The following is a 20,356-nucleotide window of genomic DNA, read 5'->3' on the forward strand; positions in this document are numbered from 1 at the left end:
ACTGTGCAATTTTTGTTTTGTAGTCCTTTCATCTATAATCTGCAACTGTGTGTTTTTCTGCTGTGGTTCCTGTTCTGTGGAATCTTCCGCTTCTCCCTCCCACCCAAATGTGGGATTGACCTCATTGCTTCTCGACTTCCAAGAGGCCCTCAAGACCTGTTGTGCCAATCAGCTAGGAATCCCCAAGAGATGGGTGAACAAGTGAGCTGGCACCATTAGTTTTAACATTCCTTCCTCTATTATTATTGTTTTATCTGCTTCTGGATAATTTAAATGTGTTGTTTTTTTATATTTGTTCTTTCAGTTTTGCTGTACACCACCCAAATCCTTTTGCTTATAACATCTATATAAATTAGATAAATAAATAATAAAACTTTATAATAGCTTATATAATAGAATTCAAAACTTTGGTTTGCTAGTCTGGTCTATTTCAAGGGGCTGACAATAATTGAGCCACTTCTAAATGTTATCTGACAGCTCTGTTATTTTTAGGGTATTTTTTAATGCTTCAGGCCCTTTGGTTTAGGCGACAGTATCTGCTTTTTGTTTAGGCAACGGTTTCTCCATCAAGGTCATCATTCTTATTCTCTATACCATTCCTATCCGTTCTTTGGCTTCTTTTTTTTCAAAACTCCCTCCCCCCAAAATATTAAGCCGAACTATTATAAGGACCTCACAGCAGAGAAGATGCAACAATGCAACCATGAAAATTCCAAGAAGAAATTCTCCCCCAAAAAGGAAAAGACTAAAACAAAAAATTGTTTATGAACAATCTGAAATGAAATGCAATAGATGTGAAATGGAAATGGAAAAGGGGGCATATCATAGCCTATAGCACATGTGCCAAACTCGCAGCATCATGATACATCATATGTGATGTATCGTGACCTTTTTTCCCTTTGCGGAGCTGGAGTGGGTATGGCCTACGCATGACGCATCTGGCCTGCGAGGCATCAGTTTGACTCCATGGTCTATAGAGATTGGTTGATTGGTTGATATGAGTTCAGCAAAGTTTTAGGATACTGGGGAGGGGGGAAGGCAGAATATCAAACTAATAAATCAACAATTAAATATTATGCATACAATTGTTTGACATAGAAAATTGTTTAACATTGTATCCAAACTAAGACATCTAAAGAATTTAAAATTAATGCAACATAACGGTGGTGATAGTACTGCTGGTTAAAGTTCAAGATCCTTTCCTATCAAACATGATTCTTGCTGACTGCATAGATACATCTACGTAATTTTCATGGCAGTAATACAGAAGCATTTTACTATGGCTGTTTTCTGAGATGTTCCTGGGATATATTTTTATATATTAGTATTTCTTAACAGTTCTCCAGCCAAGTACAAAATAAATTAACTCTTCTTAGCTTCTCCAGATCAGCTAAAATATCTCATTTCTACCACTTGGTATGACTTGGTATGACAATGGTGGGCTAGATTAGAACAAATATGCTTAAGGCTGATGACTGATAAAGAAGTGGTTCCAAGAGAAAACAGTCAAGCTCAAAGAGAACCAAGGACCTCATCTTCCAAAAGAAATTAGTTATTCTAGATGGCATTGCTTTCCCTTCAAGGGAATTCTTCTAGAGAATTTGCTATTAAAAACCTAAGAAGCTTTTGGGAACAATTTCAATTTTTTATCAACTGCAACTTTTCCTGGGCAGAGCAGGACTTACCACAGTATTTTATATACTGGTAACCTCAGGGATGAATTACTGTAATATACTCCACATGGCACTTTGCTTGACAATTTGTTTTACAGATTGCAGTTACTATAGAGTCCTGTAGCTAGGTTAGTCATTGGAGTTCCTTAGCATGTACATACATTAGCTATGCTGAAGACTTCTCTGGCTATTGATCAGCTGTCCAACTGTTGGTGCTGATTTATAAATGGCTCAGAATTTGATTCAATAAGGAATCACCTGTTTCCATATAGAGCTATATACTTGACTTTTTGATAATAACTATTACTGTAAAAATGTGAGCATTCCTTGTAGTAATGTCTCCCTTTTAGTGCACACTTTTAATGTAGAGTAGAAAGTCTTCTACTAAAAGTATGTTGTATTACATTACACTAAATTAAATTAAAGTTATCTACTTGTGGATCGTTCTCTTCATTTTCCTCTTTACTTTTTATTGGCTTCTCTGATTGTGACTTATTAAATAACTGATGGTGTTACTGTTTTTACTGTTGTGTTATCTGTTTTTTATTTAAATATTTCTATTTTGCTGCCAAGAAAAACATGAAGGCTAAAACCATCTCTATCAAGCTATTCTTATTTGGATTAACTTTATTTCTTTATTCCAAAGCCATGTTTTTCTGGCTCTTTGATTCATAAGAATGGAAAATGAAGAAATTTTGAATATTGGAATTCAATATTCATAATATTCCAAAGTTCAGGAAGATTCATTCAGATGGTTATTTGAAACAAAAGCGCTAAGTGAATCTAGTTCCCAATTCCTTAATCCAAAGAAGGAGAATGGATGAACAATGGTATTGGAAGATGTTGAAAAGTGGAAGAAAATCAACTTGGTCATACCATTTCTTTCATTCAATCACAAGCTCATTAAAGAACACAAAACAGAAGTGAAAATCAACTTCATGCTGAAGTATCTAGATCTGGTTGGTAACCCACTTAACCAATTCCAGGCTATTCACCATGAATTTGATTAACACATTTAATCAGCTAGGCCTGAATGCAAGTTAGAAGTAAACCAAAAATTTTCTGAAGTTGCTTGACACAAGAATAGGTTTCTGTTTACAATTAAGTTATTTTCAGTTAATAAAATAAATGCAATGACAATTGCCGTATAAAGATATACCAAAGTGTCCTTAAGTATAATTGAAAAAAAGCTGAGGTATTAGGAATTATAATTGGTCGTTCTCAACCATGACTTATTAAAAAGAAAGTGCTGTGAGACATGACATTTGCCAAGCACAAATGCAGTTGTCAAATGTGCAAATGTTTATTTTTCTGGGCCAGCTTGGAATTAAAATCCAGTGAGAATACATTATTATCATGTTACCTGAGTCATAAAGGACATATTGCTCAACATATGGCCAGCACTATTTATGGCTTTCACAGGATCTGCCCAGGTCAAAATCAAAGCTTTACTTGGACAGGAAGTCAAGAAGAATAGAAGATGCTTAATTTGGTCCTACACAAATTAATCAGGGAAACATGTTAGATAGGAAGTGGCCTACATGATTGGTACTGTTTTACCAAAAACAGTGAAAGAAACAGAATAGTTAATAATTTCTGTTTTTAATTTACCTCAACTATCTTTACAGTGCTTGAAAACCATGATGTTTGTGCAAACCTGCATTTGTTCCTAATTACCCAGATTACCATTCCTAATACACATTTCTCCTCCTATTTTCCCTATGTTATGTTATGCTATGCTATACTGTGCTATGTTATGCTATGCTATGCTCTGCCATGTTATCATTGATTACATTACATTATATTATAATGTAGTATATATAATATACATACTGTATAGTATAATAATATATGTATATATAACATACATATAATATAATACACAAATATGTGTATGGATGTATATAGTGTGTGTTTCTATTTAGGTAATGTAGGTGTGTGTGTTCATTAATTCAAAAGGATATATATAAGTCACAGATAAGAAAAAAGACGGAGGTGATTTTTTTTTTAAAAAAAAAGCAGAAATGGGGACAAATTGAAACAAATTGCTTGGTAGCTAGACCCAGAAGAGCTCGGGAGGCTGTATTGATAACCACCTTCATTAATCACTCCCTTGACTTAAAGCAACCACTTCAGGGTGAGATATAAATCAATTTGATTACTTGTGTAAGTGTTCACCAATGTGAGAAATTGGTTGCACAACCTACACCCTCCAGCTGAGTTGTATATATCTTTTAACTAAAGAAAGTCTTTCATTAGGAAGCAACCTAGGTTTTTTTGACTTCTGATTGCGTGAAACAGGGAAATATAAATTGTATTGTGGACAGGGGGAAGGAAACAGCAAGGAGGTAGAAGAGAGACAGTCTAGAGGTTAAGATATCAGGCTAGAAGGCTGGAGAGACTTCTAGTCCCATTTGAGGCATGAAAGGTGGCTGGTTTACCAGTTGTTCTCTCTCTCTCTCTTTCTGGCCAAACCACCTCAAAAGTTGGTTGCTCCTGAAAAAACAGGAGGATGAAGGTGTACTAGGTATGTTGGCCATCTTGAGTTATTTATCAAAATAATGAGTAATAAAGGCAGGATAAAAATCTAATAGATAAGTATATTATAACATACATTATAATAAGAACCTCTAAGGATTTGTACTGCTCTTTGTGTGCACTGAAAGATGCATGTGTGCCCATGCACACATAAATGCTTATACTATAATATACCTATATGCAGAACTTTTAAAAAATATTTTAAAATAAATTTTCCCCAAGAGTATTAATTTTAGCTATTACTATTCTTAAATAAATTTGTATTTTTTCCAGTTTATATTCTTTAGTTTGTTATTATTTCCAAAGTTGCTTTTTAAAAGGCAACTAGACTTTCTTGGTGTTTTCCTTGAAAATGTTTCATTTCTTATTCAAGCAGCTTCTTCAGTTGTATTCATTTCCAAAGCTACTGAGGTAGGCAGTGATGGGATTCAAAAAATTTAACAACCGGTTCTCTGCCCTAAGGATTTCTTCCAACAACCAATTCACCAAACTGCTCAGAAAGTTAACAACTGGTTCTCTCAAAGTGGGGTGAACTGGCTGAAACCCACCACTGGATGTAGAAACTTCTTTCGATGTTGTGATGTATAGTATGCTGAAGTTATTATTTTATATCCTACCTTTATATTTTATAAAAATATAAAGGTGGGATATAAATAAATCAATAAATGTTATGCTGTTCTAATTTCCAATCCCTCCCACAGTTTTAACTATAAAGGTTATCATTTAGAATTATTTAAATCTTTTATGATTTAAATAAGAGAGACAGGATGGCATTTTTTAGTGTTAGAATTAATTTCTGAAAGTAGCTTGCAATTATTACTGTCTAAAAGCCATATTAGAATATGTATGTAGGCATTTGGGAGCTAAATGCTAAAGCAGGTTATTCTTGCTTGTAGCTTTCAAACAAAAAAGAAGACATACTGTTTTTGATGTTTGACCTTTGAAAAGAAATCATTTGTACTATTTTTGCTGCAGAAAATGTGGACAAAATTATAATTTATATTTTAGTACAGCTTCTCTCACTTTGAGTCCGTTCAGATATGTGATTCAGCTTATCTCAAATTCAGCCAACATTTCAAATCAAACACAGTTTATATAACTTAAATATTCCATTAATTCTCTTTGGTAATATACTATAGTTTAAAATTAAGAATCCAAGATAATAGGTTTGACAGGAGACTATATCCATGTGTGTGCGTGTGCGTGCATGCGCGCGTGCATGTACGTGCACATGGGCGCACACATCCGTGCGCACACCCACACACAAGTGAATCTAATGAATAACTGGATTGAGAATTGAAAAATAGGTCTCAAATGGTCTAATGAGATTGGAAAGCCTCTAAGGAAATAATTGATTGCCCCATCAAAATAATAAGGTTGACAATTCCATTATTTCCAATGAAAAGTATCTATTTGAATGACAGAACCACTTCATTTTTTATTGTTGTATTAAATAGCAAAGGCTCTAAGAATTCTTCTTTTATTACCTGTTATATGTTTTTGATCAGATGCCTTGCTATTGAGGGTTTTTCTAAAGCAAATGTAAATCTGACAAAACACAAAAAAAGCTGAAGACAATTACCTAATTTTCATAGGGGCTAAATTTTGTTTCCAGGAAACCAGATTCAATTGGTACCACCTAGTGAGAGAATATGTTTTAAAAGCAATGAAGTGAAGGGATGCCTGACTTACTCGATTTTAAACAATTGCTTGTAATGATATCTGTTTTGACTCACATTGAATTACCCTGCTGTTTCATTATACACTGATATTTCTGTCTAATTTAAAATTTCATAGATGATATTTTAAATGGAGGGAGCAGGACACTTCTCAGAACATGCTAATGAAAAGCACTACCATACATTATAAAGTGTCTATATATAAAGATACCTCTTGGAAACAGAAGAAAGTATAATATGAAAAAAGGGCCTTGTTCCTAAAGTTCCTGAAGTACACAATCATGCACACTTAACTATTCAAGCACTTTAATTTACAAATGAGTTCCCCAAAAGGGTTAATACAAATGTAAAAGGCCAAATTGGTCTTACTAGAAAGGCTTTGAATGATCAAACTTAACATTGGATTGGAAAAGGACTTGTTTCTACAGGGATATTACCATTACCTGTCCACCATCAATAGCATAAGAGAATCAGCCCCAGACAAACTTCTAACCATTATCTCAGTATGTCAATATATTTATATGAAGAAAATTTCAATTAACTTTAAAAATGAAAACTACACATATTGCTACCACCTGCCTTCCATCGAGAACCTATATACTGCATGAGTCAAAAAGAGGGCTGTGAAAATATCTACAGACCTGTCACATCCTGGACATAAATTGTTTCAACTTCTACTCTCAAAACAACACTATAGGGCACTGCACACCAGAACAACTAGACACAAGTACAGTTTTTTCCCCAAATGCCATCACTCTGCTTAACAACTAATCCCCACAACACTATCAAATTATCTACTAAGATTGTATTGCTATTCTTCTTATCTTCCTTCCTAGTACCTATCTCTTTCCATTTATGACTATAACCATGTTGTTTGTATCTTTAAAATTTATATTGTTTTATTTGTTTCCTAGTATAATTTGATTGCTTATTGGTAACCTATGACTATCACTAAGTGTTGTATCTTATGATTCTTGATGAATATATTCTATTTTATTTTTCTTTATGTACACTGAGAGCATATGCACCAAAGACAAATTCCTTGTGTGTCCAATCACACTTGGCCAAAAAAGAATTCTATTCTTTATAAGATCGATATATACAGGTATGATGACACAACAATGTTAATGTGATGATTGAAAGCTGTTCTAGATGGAAAAACCAATAAAAATATATAAAAAAGAATTTTATTCTATTGTTGACACATGATAGTATTGTTTCTGGATTGTAGTACCCCACATTGTGGAAGAACAAACATCAAATGCCTAGTTCCATAAAATTCTACAACAAATGAAGAAGGATGCTACTACTTTAATTTTCTGTACACAGCTCTGTGTATAGAAATAAAGATGTCTGTAGCTAAAAAGACAGATAATGGTACCAGGATGAAAACACCTGATTCATCCCATCCTCCATAACACAATGTTAGGTAAAAAATGACAGATCACATAAAATAATACTTTTTATTCTAGGAAAGCTTGCACAAATTGCTTGTTGAATAATTATGGAGTCAAAGTGAAAACTTAAGTTTAGTTCCTAAAGATGAATTCTAAAGTAACTTACATGATCAATTAGTTCTCGAACCATGCCATTCCATTGTCCACTACCATCATCCCGGGCTCCATATTTCCCATCTTCCACCAATCTAATTTCATAGGTAAATCCAAGAAAAGTTGATAGTTCCCTAAGGAGATCGATACAATATCCCTCAAATCTATCATTCCCGTATAAAGGTTTATCAGATTTCTTGAACATCACATATGGCTCTTCCTGAAAAAGAATATAAATAGAGAGGAAATAAAATGCAATGATTATTTTTTAACAGACAAATGTTTACAACATCATGAAAATTCAAAAGATTTTCCCTAATACAAGAGTATGTACAAAACTCTTGTTTTGAAACCACTAAAAATACTCTATCCTTTGCAAAGCTATGGGCACCGGATACAATACAATACAATAGCAGAGTTGGAAGGGACCTTGGAGGTCTTCTAGTCCAACCCCCTGCCTATGCAGGAAACCCTATACTGTTTCAGACAAATGGCTATCCAACATCTTCTTAAACACTTCCAGTGTTGGGGCATTCACAACTTCTGGAAGCAAATTGTTCCACTGATTAATTGTTCTAACTGTCAGGAAATTTCTCTTCGGTTCTAAGTTGCTTCTCTCCTTGATTAGTTTCCACCCATTGCTTCTTGTTCTACCCTCAGAAGTTATGCTGAATACTATCTTTATTGAAAGACAACTTACTTTTGATTAATTCAATTATTACTAAGGAATTATAGGTTTTATAGTTGAATCTGAATCCAGTTTGGCAACTGTGATTATATAATTAAAAATAGCAATGAAACATTATAATTGCCTGGAAATAAAAACTATATATGGATGGATGTATACCTAGATGACTGAGAATCTCCATAGACCAAAAAACTATATAAGATTTACATGTTTCAAAATGTAGATTAATAATAAGAAATGTAATCCAGTGATTTTATGGGTGAGTCTTTCATCATGGACATGAATAAGAAGTAGGCAATGAGGAGAATTCTCAGATTTCACCACAACTAACCTCCATTCAGTTATAACTCATGCACTATCCAGAGAAGATACTCTGGTTTCAGATCCAGCTAGCGTTATGAAAGATCATCAGAAACCCTAGAGAGATACTGAAACGGCCTATATAGATACAGTATGATACACTATAAACAGCTTTCCTTTCCCCTATCAAATCATAAATTAAGAATCAGGCTAAATATGGTGGTTAGGTGCAATTGAGACTCGTGTGAAGCTGATCATCTCTGTCAATATCCAATTGTGACCACTTTGTAAAACATAATAAACTGCCAGATATTTAACCCAAAATACATGGAATTTCAAACATTCCCAACAACTGACAGAACATTGGTAATTATTGGACAGGGACTATAATATAAAACAAATGCAAAACATTTACTAATTCTAATGTTTACTCATATTCCAGGACCTGTTTCTTGAAAGTAAGAAAATGGAAACAATGGAGAATATCTTTCATTTCAATAAAAACAATCAGAAACTATCTTTCACAGAATTATGCTAAACAATTATGAAAAATAGTGGACCAATATAATAGATTCCCATAATGGGAACACAGCTGATCAAAACATACCAACATGAAATGTCAACTGATTTCTCCCCAGGTTTTCACTGGAAGGAATAAAATAGGTCAACAACTTCCTTCAGTACCGCTGACTCTTACTCTACAAAGAAGACTACTATGATATGCATCAGTTAAGCCAGTGGTCCCCAACCTTTGTGGCTTGGCAGCCTGGCTGGGGGAAGGGAGAGGGGGACGAAGTCTGCATGAGTGGTGGGCCGGTGCGCACATATGTGCAGATCAATTCACATGAGTGGTGAGCTGGTGCGCTTGCACAAGCATGCACACCTCAACTTGCACAAGTTGAGTTCAACTTGCTCAAATTGAGATGCACAAGCTTGCCAGCCCACCACTTGTGTGAGTCAAGCTAAACACATGCATGCAAGCCCACAATTCACATGGCCTGATTGCAAATAAGTAGTGGGCCCAGAGGTTGAGGATCCCTGAGTTAAGCAATATCCATGTGTTCATTTTATGGCATCTAAGTTTTGCTCTCCTTTATAAGTCTCAAATCAGCAAATAATATAAAACAATTACACTCTAAGCTTTAGAAATGTATAAGTGCAGCAGTGGGAAGAACAACATTGTCTCTTTTTGTGGCTTCTCTTGCTAGTGTTTCAGTTTGACATTGCTCATGAGCTTTAAATCCCGCTGATTTCTAATACTCTAATAATATAAACTATATTTTCAACAAGAATATATTGGGAGAAAATCATTTCAGGAAAAGGAATTCAAGATTCTTAAAAAGTTGCATATGGCCTAATACAAGATAACTTGCCTGTGCCAGGACAAATATTATATTTTTGAGATGAAATAATAGTCTAGGAAAGTTTCATATTACAACACCTTTCAGAGTTGTAGCAAAGAAAATTATTTAGACTTGTTCGTCTTGTCAGCACAGACAGTATAGTTCAGCAGAATCCCTAAGAGACTAGACACAATCAAAGATACACCTGGAATTGTATGTCTGACCAATTTTCTTGAAGAAGTTATTAGAGCCCCAGAAACCATTCTAGAATTACTGCAAAAACATTCTGTCCAAAAAAAAGTACAGAACTGATAGCAAGTTTTACCTGTAAAGCTACCATAGCCTTCAAAAAGAAGCATATTTTAATTGAAAGCATATGCAGCTTGCGTTCCAAAGGAGAATGATATATAATGTTTGTTCTTATTCCAGTTTTGAAGAATTGTATACATTTCAGTGAGAGCAAAGACGAATGCATATTTCTAATGAAAGTATGCATCCACCTTCTTTTAGTATCATCCTCTTTCCAATTCTACAGCCACCACATATGGATTTTATTTTATTTTTAAAATTACTTGGGTAAAGTTCAGTTCTGCTTGTTGAGAAGCTGTTTTGGGGATCCCAGAGACCAACTAAACTAAATCTATTTCAGAGGTACTGGCTTCTTTTGGATTTGATTAGATCTTCTCTTTTCTGATTACCACTTTGTTATTGCTATTAAACTATAAAGGACAGACATTTGTCCTTGTTATATCTTACTACCTTTCAGAACACTTGCCCACTTCTCTGGGTAACACTTCTCTGTAAGCCTTCTCACACTAATATTTTCAACAGAGGCCTCTTTTTGATTGTCAGCACTATCTAAGATACAACAGAAAGCTACCTGCGAGACCACCTACTGCCACCGGTAGCCTCCCATTGTCCAGTGCGATCCCACAGAGTTGGCCTCCTTAGGGTGCCATCGGCCAGACAGTATCGGCTAGCGACCCCCAGGGGGAGAGCCTTCTCTGTGGGAGTGCCTTCCCTCTGGAATGAGCTGCCCCAGGAGCTTCGTATAATCCCCGACCTCCAATCCTCCTGACGCGCCCTAAAAAGTTGGCTTTTCCAGCAAGCCAGCCTGGCCTGAACAAAACAAAATAAATTATTGGTCATTGTTAATTTGAATTTGATTTTTTTTAAAAAAAAAATTTAAAAAAATAAAAAAATAAAAAAATCCAACTTTCCATTTAGCGTTAAAAGACAAGGCCTGGCCCACAATCACCCAATTGGCTTCTGTGTCTAAGGAATAACTAAAATTTGGGCTTTCCCACTCCACATTCAGCACCTTAACACCATGCATGATCATTATCGAGCACTTCTTCCTTCTCTACTGGTGCCCTACAAGGTTCTTTTCTTCTGCTGCTGGTGTGTTCCTTTTCACAATATATGGCACTTTTTCTCTCAAGTAGCTTAAGACAAAAACTTATTTGCTGCTATTTCTTAGGACAGGTTGAAAAGATTATAATGATAAATATAGTGAGCATTTTTTTAAATAAACTTAAACTTATTTTATCTCACTCTTTCTTGAGGGCTTTCTTTTTGAGACATAGAATGCAGCACATTGAGTTCTGTGGCTAATGCACTGTATTTTTGAAATAGAGAGAACTTTGATATGAAAAATAAGGAACTGTTGTATATGGCAGTTCTATATGCTTGGTGAAGACTACAAATTACAAACCACTAACTAGTTAAGCAACTGTTGAAAATAATTACATGGAACCAGAACTTTTCTTCAGATTTTATCAAAGAAATATCCATCTTATTATTTTGCTGTGCTGCAGAAGTACCAAAAGAAAACAAATAATCACTGTAACTACAGTATGGAGCTATTATCATGAGATATATGATAAAAAGTAGTTAAGCATTCTTGTGTTGCAGCCATGTAGACTTATGCTGTAACCAACCTGCCAGTCTGTCAGGCCTACATTTATATTCCTTTTAGAATTTTGGCCTGCCACACTTTCTCTTATTTCATTATGCTGTTTCTTTAAGTATAGTCAATGGGAGGGAGAATAGAAGGAATAGGATTGTAGAATGTATTGTTTTTCATTCTCTACTAGAAGTCAAGGTCATCCTTTGTCTCTGCACTTTCACACCTGACCAGAAGCAGTTGGGCATAGATGCCAGCATGGAAGAAGAAGATTGGACCATGTGATGGTGTGGGGACAAGATCATGAACTTTTCACTGGGTGGGATTCTGATGTAACTTCCAGAGTTGGAATCCCACAGTACGATGCCAACATGTCTGTCTTATTAAACTGAAACTTTAAGCATAGTTTTGCCTTCGATTCTGATTTAATTCTGCATGGTATTTGGAACATTGACACAGTCTTTAAGGTGATCTTCTGAACCTGTTGTTCTTCAGAATATAAACAGGATGAGTGGTTCAATAAAAATCCAATCGGTTTTAATGTTCATATTAAGTAATGACTCCTTCAAGTTAGGTTCGATACCCTACAACTTCAGGAAAACATCCACACAGTATTTCTGACAACTGTATGCCAAAAATTTCTTCTTTATGTTGTTTCAGGGTATTATTCAACTTCCCACTGTTGTTTATGTAGTTCCTGGCAATGTCCCATTGAAAAAGTAAACCAAGTCTACTTAGTTTCCAGGCCAGGCAAAATATTTCCACTGAGCAATATACATACTGATAAATTTTGATTGCTTACACATTAAAAAAAAACCAGTGAAAAATTTAGACTTATTTTTTCTTGTTAGACTTTCACTGTAGTAAAAGAATAATTTTGGAGAGTATGGAGATGCATATTTCATAGATGAATGACATTCACTTTGTAGATTCAAGAACAGAAATAAATGAGTTATAGCAACAGCACACTTTCCCTAAAGCTAATGTCTGTGCTGCACTAACTTGGCTTTATTTTATATTTTAAAAATGATAATTATCTGATGCTGGTGGAAAAGTATGGCAATTCAGTTCAATATATTGAAAGGACATCAGAGTGATAAGGTGCAATTTAAATCAATGCAGTTAAATTAAATTGTCTTCAGGCCAGTCCTTAAACAGGGATCCTTAGAAGTCAATTTAAAAAAAAAGTTTGCATTACTTTTTTTTTTTTAAAGTACAGACATAAATAAGAAAAACAGATAAGAAAATAATTAAGATATTTTTATATGGAATCTACCCAGTTGAGCAAATGATCATTACCATTTTGAGTAAGACAGAGGAGAAAATTGCTCAGTTCAGAATTTAAATTGCAGGAATCACAACTTTTATTTAACACTTTTATTACAAGTTCAGATGTTTCCTTTCTGTTTTTAACTCTGCATAAAAATAAAGTACTGCTTAGTTTAAGAAGTGATTGGTGGTTGCAGTAGAAATCTGGCAAGAAAAATGTTTTTTTTCTTTTTCTTTTCTATTTTCCCTGTGCGCCCTTCATCTCACAATATTTATGTCCAATAGAATCATGTAAAATATTATTTATTTATATTAGAATAAAATGAATTTTCAAGTCATGTCATATTACGTAGTCCTGCCCCAAGGACAAATAAAAATAAAATAGCTAATAAATACAGTCTAAAAAGTCTGTGTAAAATGTTGCAATTTTTATGTTTCAATCAAAAATGAGATGTATTTGAGCATGACATGGCCTCTTTTTTTGGTTTGGGCACTCCATTTTAAACTTGAAACATTTCCATGATGACCTCACCAGCTCATTTCAAACATATGACAGCTATTTCAAGCTTGAAACAAATCTTTTGAACTCTAACTGAAATACTGAGTCTCTTAAATGTGGTAGGAAAAGGGAAAAAAATCAAACTGAATTCGATTAAATAAAAGTGCTGGAGTTAAACTTTTTAAAAGTCTTAATTTTTCTGCATTTAAGGAGTTATTTTAGATTTAGATTTATTTTATTATTTAAATTTGAAATTAAAATCTAAAATAAATATGAATGAGAAGTCTGAAAGAATCACTACTGCTTTTGGAAGGATTTCCTTTGCTGAATTAATATTTAATTGCATTAAAAAAATTATATACCCTTCCAACTGAAACTTTTTCTCCAAATCTAGCAAAACATATTCTGTCTAAATATACAAATGTTGGAAAAATCACAAGAAAGTTAAATAATTAGTCAACTGAGATTATAGCACAGAAATTAAAATGACTATCTTTATAGTTGAAGGTAAAATCGCACAGTTAATGAGATATTTTAACTTATTCATTAATCAGTAATTGCTACATAACTATGACATTCAAATGCTGATTATTATTATTTTATGCACTGTGACTTTCTGTAGTTTTCAACTCTAGTTGAACCTCCGAAAACTAATTGCATGAGGAATAGCTTACCAAAATAGTGGTTACAGTTAAGGAACGATTAGAAAGGGAATCAGTTATGTTTGCTGGTTTTCCTTTTTGATTCTCAGTCATATTAAGTCCACTTGTAGGATCCCAGGTTCCAATCTAGAAAACAGGATAAGAACTTACATATTATGCATGGGTTATGTTTCATCCACTAGAAAAGAGAAATAAGAAGACAACATTAAAACTGTAAACTCTTTCTCCTATTCTCTTATGGTGCAATTTCAGCTACCATTTTAGCAAAAAATATAGTAACAACAGCTATATATATATTGTGGCTACCACTCCATTGTGGATTTGTGGCTACCACTCCAATTCATTCAGCAGTAGCCAGTTAAAGATAGTACAAATTTTTGAAGTAGAATGTATTCCAGACAGGGGTGCCATTGTTTTAGAACTCAATATATTGCTTCAGAAGCAATTTGGCCAAATTAGATTTTCACTTGGATTCTGACACTGAAATTGCCAGAATGAAATGAATTCATTCTGAAACTTGGAAATCCAATTTCTGCTGGTAAGTTTAATAGAATAAAGCCAGTTGACTGAATTATAGCAGCAGTATTTTTAAAATGTTTCTTTTAAAATATAGTCTTCCAGTTTCTGTTGGAATGGTTAGTTTCAGGGTCTCTTTTGAAACCTATTTTGAACAAAAGGTACTTTGGAGAAGAAGATGAAGATGGGGGCTATGATCCGGCTCTGACTGTCCAAAAATAATATATAGCAAATCTCACAGGAGACACAGTCTCCTCGGCATATTTCTTTCACTATTGGTTTGGCAAGTGAGGGTTTTTGTGTGGGGGTGGGGGAAGATGCAAAAATAGCTTCCAGAAGGAGATACTCGCCTGGTTTACATATAGTTGTGGCTTGTGTAACAATATTTAATTAATTAAATCTCAAAAATCCTTGTTGTGTCTATATGTGTTTAGACTAAGGTGACCACATTTTCAGATTGGTAAAGAGGGACACCACTGACCGGGGGGGGGGGGGGGGCTTGATTAAAATTTTTATATTTTGTCCAAAGGTCACACAAGGGATTATATGACCCCAGGACACTGAAACCATCATAAATACGAATCTGTTGCCAAACATCAAAATTTTGATCACGTGATCATGAGGATGCTGCAATGGTCGCTAAGTGTGAAAAATGGTCGCTAAGTGTGGAAAATGGTCATCAGTTTTTCAATGCCACTGTAACTTTGGTCACTAAATGAACTGTTTGAAAGCTAAAGCTAGCTTGCATTATAATGCCTTATGCTAGCTTACATTTTCAAGAAAGAGAAGCTAAACTCCTTATTGGAATTGAAATAGAAATGATTAGAGTAGAGTAGAGTAGAGTAGAGTAGAGTAGAGTAGAGTAGTAGAATAGAATAGAATAGAATAGAATAGAATAGAATAGAATAGAATAGAATAGAATAGTTTATTCGCCAAGTGTGATTGGACACACAAGGAATTTTTCTTGGTGAATATGCTCTTAGTGTACATAAAGAAAAATAAAATAGAATACATTCATCAAGAAACAGAAGCTGCAATACTTGGTGATAGTCTCTCTCTCTCTCACACACACACCCACACACACTCCTCCTCCTCTGGATTCACTGGGCCGTTTATAAATTCCCCCTTCTGTGCACACCTTCAGCCTCTCTCTCTCTCTCTCTCTCTCTCTCTCTCTCTCTCTCACACACACACACACACACACACACACAAACACACACACACTCCTCCTCCTCTGGATTCACTGGGCCGTTTATAAATTCCCCCTTCTGTGCACACCTTCAGCCCCCCCCTCTCTCTCTCTTACACACACACACACACACACACACACACACACACACACCTCCTCTGGATTCACTGGGCCGTTTATAAATTCCCCCTCCTGTGCACACCTTCAGCCTCTCTCTCACTCTCTCTCTCTCTCTCTCTCTCTCTCTCTCTCTCACACACACACACACACACACACACACTCCTCCTCTGGATTCACTGGACCATTCATAAATTCCCCCTCCTGTGCACACCTTCAGCCTCTCTCTCTCACACACACACACACACAAACACACACACACTCCTCCTCTGGACTCACTGGGCTGTTTATAAATTCCCCCTCCTGTGCACACCTTCAGCCTTTCTCTCTCTCTGTCTCTGTCTCTGTCTCTCTCTCTCTCTCTCTCTCTCACACACACACACACACACACACACACACACACACTCCTCTGGATTCACTGGGCCGTTTATAAATTCCCCCTCCTATGCAAACACTCCTTCACCTTCGGCCTCTTTCTCCCCTCTTTCTGGATTCACTCTGAAGTTTTTAAAATTACCTCTTCTGTATAGAGACCGGGTTATCAGCCACGTGAGACATACGCTGTGTTTCTATGGCACAGTAATCCCCTCCCCAAACAACACGCAATGCCAATTTAAAAGCCCCGAGGCGAAACAGCAGTCTGGGGGGAGGGGGAGGGCTGAGCTTGGACAGCGTCAGAGGCAGCTGCTAGCTCCGAGAGAGAGAGAGGGGGGGGGAGGAGGAAGTGGCTGCTTAAAGCAACAAAAGAAGAAAAAATCCATGAGGGAAGCCCACGGTCTCCACATGGAGTAAAGTCTTCTCCTCCCTCAGCCATTGGCAACAGCTCCCAAGGATAAGCGGGTGGGAATGTGCTCGGCTCAAAGAATATACGCTCCCAGTTGCTAGGAGATCCTCAAGGCGGCTGGAGGCTTTTTCGTAACTTAAAAAAAAAATCAGGACTTTTTTAAAAAAAACCGTGACACGGGACAAATTGTTCAAAAGAGGGACTGTCCCGCTGAAATCAGGACATCTGGTCACCTTAGTTTAGACACAAACTAACACATACATCACCAAATCAGTATATTCTAAAAACCTGGATTTATAACTGACTGTCTCCACACAGTATACCAGTTTAAACCAATAGAAAATCAAGATTAAAACTGCCAGTTCCTAGTGTATAAATTAGTACATTTTCAATAGTAATAATACATAAGCTGCATTTGTGGAGCACTAATAGTTTAAAGTCTTACACCCGGTAATTTTTTTGTCTACAGACATCAGGGATCCTATATAAAATTAATTATACTTGCATTGTGAGTCAACAAAGTTATTCCTTCATAGTTAATTTAATTAGATTTGTATGCTGTTTGACCTCCAAAAACTCTAGGTAGCTGCTAACTAGTTCCATTCCATAGTACATGGCTTTATTTTTTAAAAACTTATTTAGGAAATAATTATACTTGCTTGACAACCATATCTGTTACACTTTATTTCTTGTAGTTCCCTAAAATGTATATGAGCATATTATGCCTTTTGCTGTAATGGGATTACAATGAATTAATGCTAATTTTAATCAGAGTTATTTTTCTCTATAAAATATTAATTTTAGCACTACATATTTTTGAAGTTAGCTTGCTTAGCCTAAGTATTTTAATTTTAAAGCTGGCCCAAATGAAAAGTTTTTGTAGCCAGCTGAACAATGATTCATTAAACCTTAAATAATTCAACCAATCAAAAGTAAGTTATAATAAATTAAAGAAGTATGGTTCGAAATGATAGTATTCAGAAAGCTACAGCTAACAAATAGAGCCAAACAGGCCTTTAAATCAAGCTTTCTGCTCAACAAAAGGATATTAACTAAAGCATACCTGTAAGTTGAGGATATTAATGTAGAAAATAAATATTAATCTTACCCTATAGATGACATAATTTGAAGAAGCATAGATTCAGAGAGTTGGAAGGAAGCTGAGAAGTCATCTAGTTATCATACTGTATCATATCCCCCTTCAATTTTCTGTTTCCTCAGCTAAATATTCCCAACAATTCCTATTTCCTAATAACAACCCTTTTCTGAATCTGTTCAAATTGGTCTAAATCTTGTGAATTCATCTGGATACAAGATGTGTGTCAAAGACAGAAAAAAGGTTTTGGTGGGAAGATGCCTAGGTTTGCAAACTGTTGTCACAATTGTCTATACTAACATATATTTTGAGGATTGGAGTAGGCTTTTTGTTTTTTCATAAAGCAAGTTATTGGACAAAAATGACCAATCATATAATTAGCAAATTCCTACAAAGAGAGGGAAACCTGTAGTTTGTACATAAAGATAGTAAATAATGGAAGTTCCTCACCACTCTTGCAATTGCCTTTCGTATTTTTAGGATATGTTTTTTTAAAAAAATAATAGAGTTACAAGAATGGCATACAAATCCTTTTGAGCGTTAATATATGCAGATGGTTATCATGAAGGAATGTAGACCTTTTCTTGGAAATGGGAAAGGAATGAGCAAACAGTTAAGAGGGATCTTGGAGAAAAGATTGTTCAGTCCCGAGAAAGAGGGAAAAGTGAGGGGAAAAAACCCTCAAAATGATTATTCCTTCATTATTTTTTTTAAAGATTCTACTTGTCTACCTTATAACAATAAATAGCATTAACAGAATCCCTGCTGTGCCCATTGATTAAACTGGCCTATCTCACAGGGCTGACAGTTATACGACTGCCCAGCTTCTGTCAGCCCTTTGAGGTAAAACCAACAGTACAAGCTCTCTACATATTTTATATAAACAGATCTTGCAAGACTAAAAACACATCTCTCCTACCTTGCCTTTAAAATCTGGGAATGGTTCCTGCTGAGACATCTGCCACACCCCCATTTAGAATAGAATAACAGAGTTGGAAGGGATCTTGGAAGTCTTTTAGTCCGACCCCTGCTTAGCCAGGAAACCCTACACCACTTCAGACAAATTGTTATCTAATTTCTTCTTAAAAACTTCTAGTGTTGGAGCATTCACAATTTCTGGAGGCAAGTTGTTCCACTAATTAATTGTTGTAACTGTCAGGAAATTTATCCTCTGTTCTAAGTTCCTTCCCTCCTTGATTAGTTTCCACCCATTGCTTCTTGTTCTACCCTCAGGTACTTTGGATAATAGTTTGACTCCCTCTTCTTTGTGGCAACCCCTGAGATATTGTAACACTGTTATCATGTCACCCCTAGTCTTTATTTTCATTAAACTAGACATACCCAGTTCCGCAACCATTCTTTATATATTTTAGCCTCCAGTCCTAAAATCATCTTTGTTGCTCTTTTCTGCACTCTTTCTAGAGTCTCCACATCTTTTCTACATTGTGGTGACCAAAATTTGATGCAGTATTCCAAGTGTGGCCTTACCAAGGCACTATAAAGTGGTATTAACACTTCGAGTGATCTTGATTTTATCTTGATTTCCTACTGCAGACTTAGTTGCCGCTTTTATGACCATTGCTTAATCTTTGGTTCTTTTTTTCCAAGGTCATTCTCATCCACATTACAGCTTTTATTACTTTAATATTAATGATGTACAAATTTTCTATGAATGTAATGACAGTCATAGTTTTCTATATACCATTTGAAAGAAAAGATCCAGCCACCATAGCTAAACATCACTTTAAAAAAAACTTTTAAACAGGCAATGAAATTGTGAACATTATATCCAGTAATTTAAATAAATTCATAAATAGAAATGAGAAATATTGTTTTTAACTATGATCAGTTGTGACGAAGTAACATAAGTACCTTTTCAAGACCTTCCTCCTTAAGACTAATGACATCTAAGTCAAAATCTGTCCTTAAACCATTGGTTTTGTTGAAAGTTATCCTGCCAGTGAGACCTTCCCAGTGAGCCTAGGAAAAATAAGGGGAAAATTATATGTAAGCAGCAAAAAAGAGATAAAGAGAAATGAATAAATTAATGACTTAAAATGGAAATATTAATTATTCATTAAATTTAATTCATTCCCCTCATAGCCAATATAAAAAAAATCATATCCACTTTTTGGATTTCTGGCATTCTTCTGATAATTAAACCAACTTTTCTTTAATCTCTGTATACAATGCTTTCCATTCCTTTTCTATATACCACTTGCTGACTAGGATGATCTTTGAAACATTTTCATTATTTTCTTATTTAGGATACGCACATTTTTGTTGTCTGTTGCTGTCTTTCAGTATATCTCTAGTTATGAGTTTTATAATAACACATTTTATCACTTTCTGTAACACAGTCCTTATTGCATTCAAAGCTATTCTCACAAAATATAGAATTAATCTCTAATATTCATTTTCAGCTATGGAAAATTAAAAATATGAGTTTTGCCCTAGGTGGAATCCAGCACTGTCCTGGTAGCTTATTGCTAGTTCAGATATTATTTTATTCCCTTAAAAGTGTTCATAAGAAAAAAGTAATTGCTG

General features: G+C 35.0%; 1 protein-coding gene across 3 annotated transcripts in view; it reads right to left on the reverse strand.

Annotated features, from left to right (window-relative positions):
• GRIK2 (glutamate ionotropic receptor kainate type subunit 2) overlaps positions 1 to 20,356 on the reverse strand; it is a 513,484-nt gene that overhangs the window by 177,930 nt on the left and 315,198 nt on the right. For all 3 annotated transcript variants that reach the window (XM_087718717.1, XM_087718715.1, XM_087718716.1), the window contains 3 exons: positions 19,682 to 19,789; positions 14,120 to 14,233; positions 7,454 to 7,660 (listed from right to left, as the gene is read on the reverse strand). In XM_087718717.1, the coding sequence (XP_087574843.1) occupies positions 7,454 to 7,660; positions 14,120 to 14,233; positions 19,682 to 19,789 (429 nt within the window). The remainder of the gene's footprint in view (positions 1 to 7,453; positions 7,661 to 14,119; positions 14,234 to 19,681; positions 19,790 to 20,356) is intronic.

The sequence above is a fragment of the Thamnophis sirtalis genome, unplaced genomic scaffold (genome assembly GCF_051295495.1).
Source record: "Thamnophis sirtalis isolate CommonGarterSnake01/CBP01778 unplaced genomic scaffold, rThaSir2_p1.2 scaffold_6, whole genome shotgun sequence".
Lineage (NCBI taxonomy): Eukaryota > Metazoa > Chordata > Lepidosauria > Squamata > Natricidae > Thamnophis > Thamnophis sirtalis.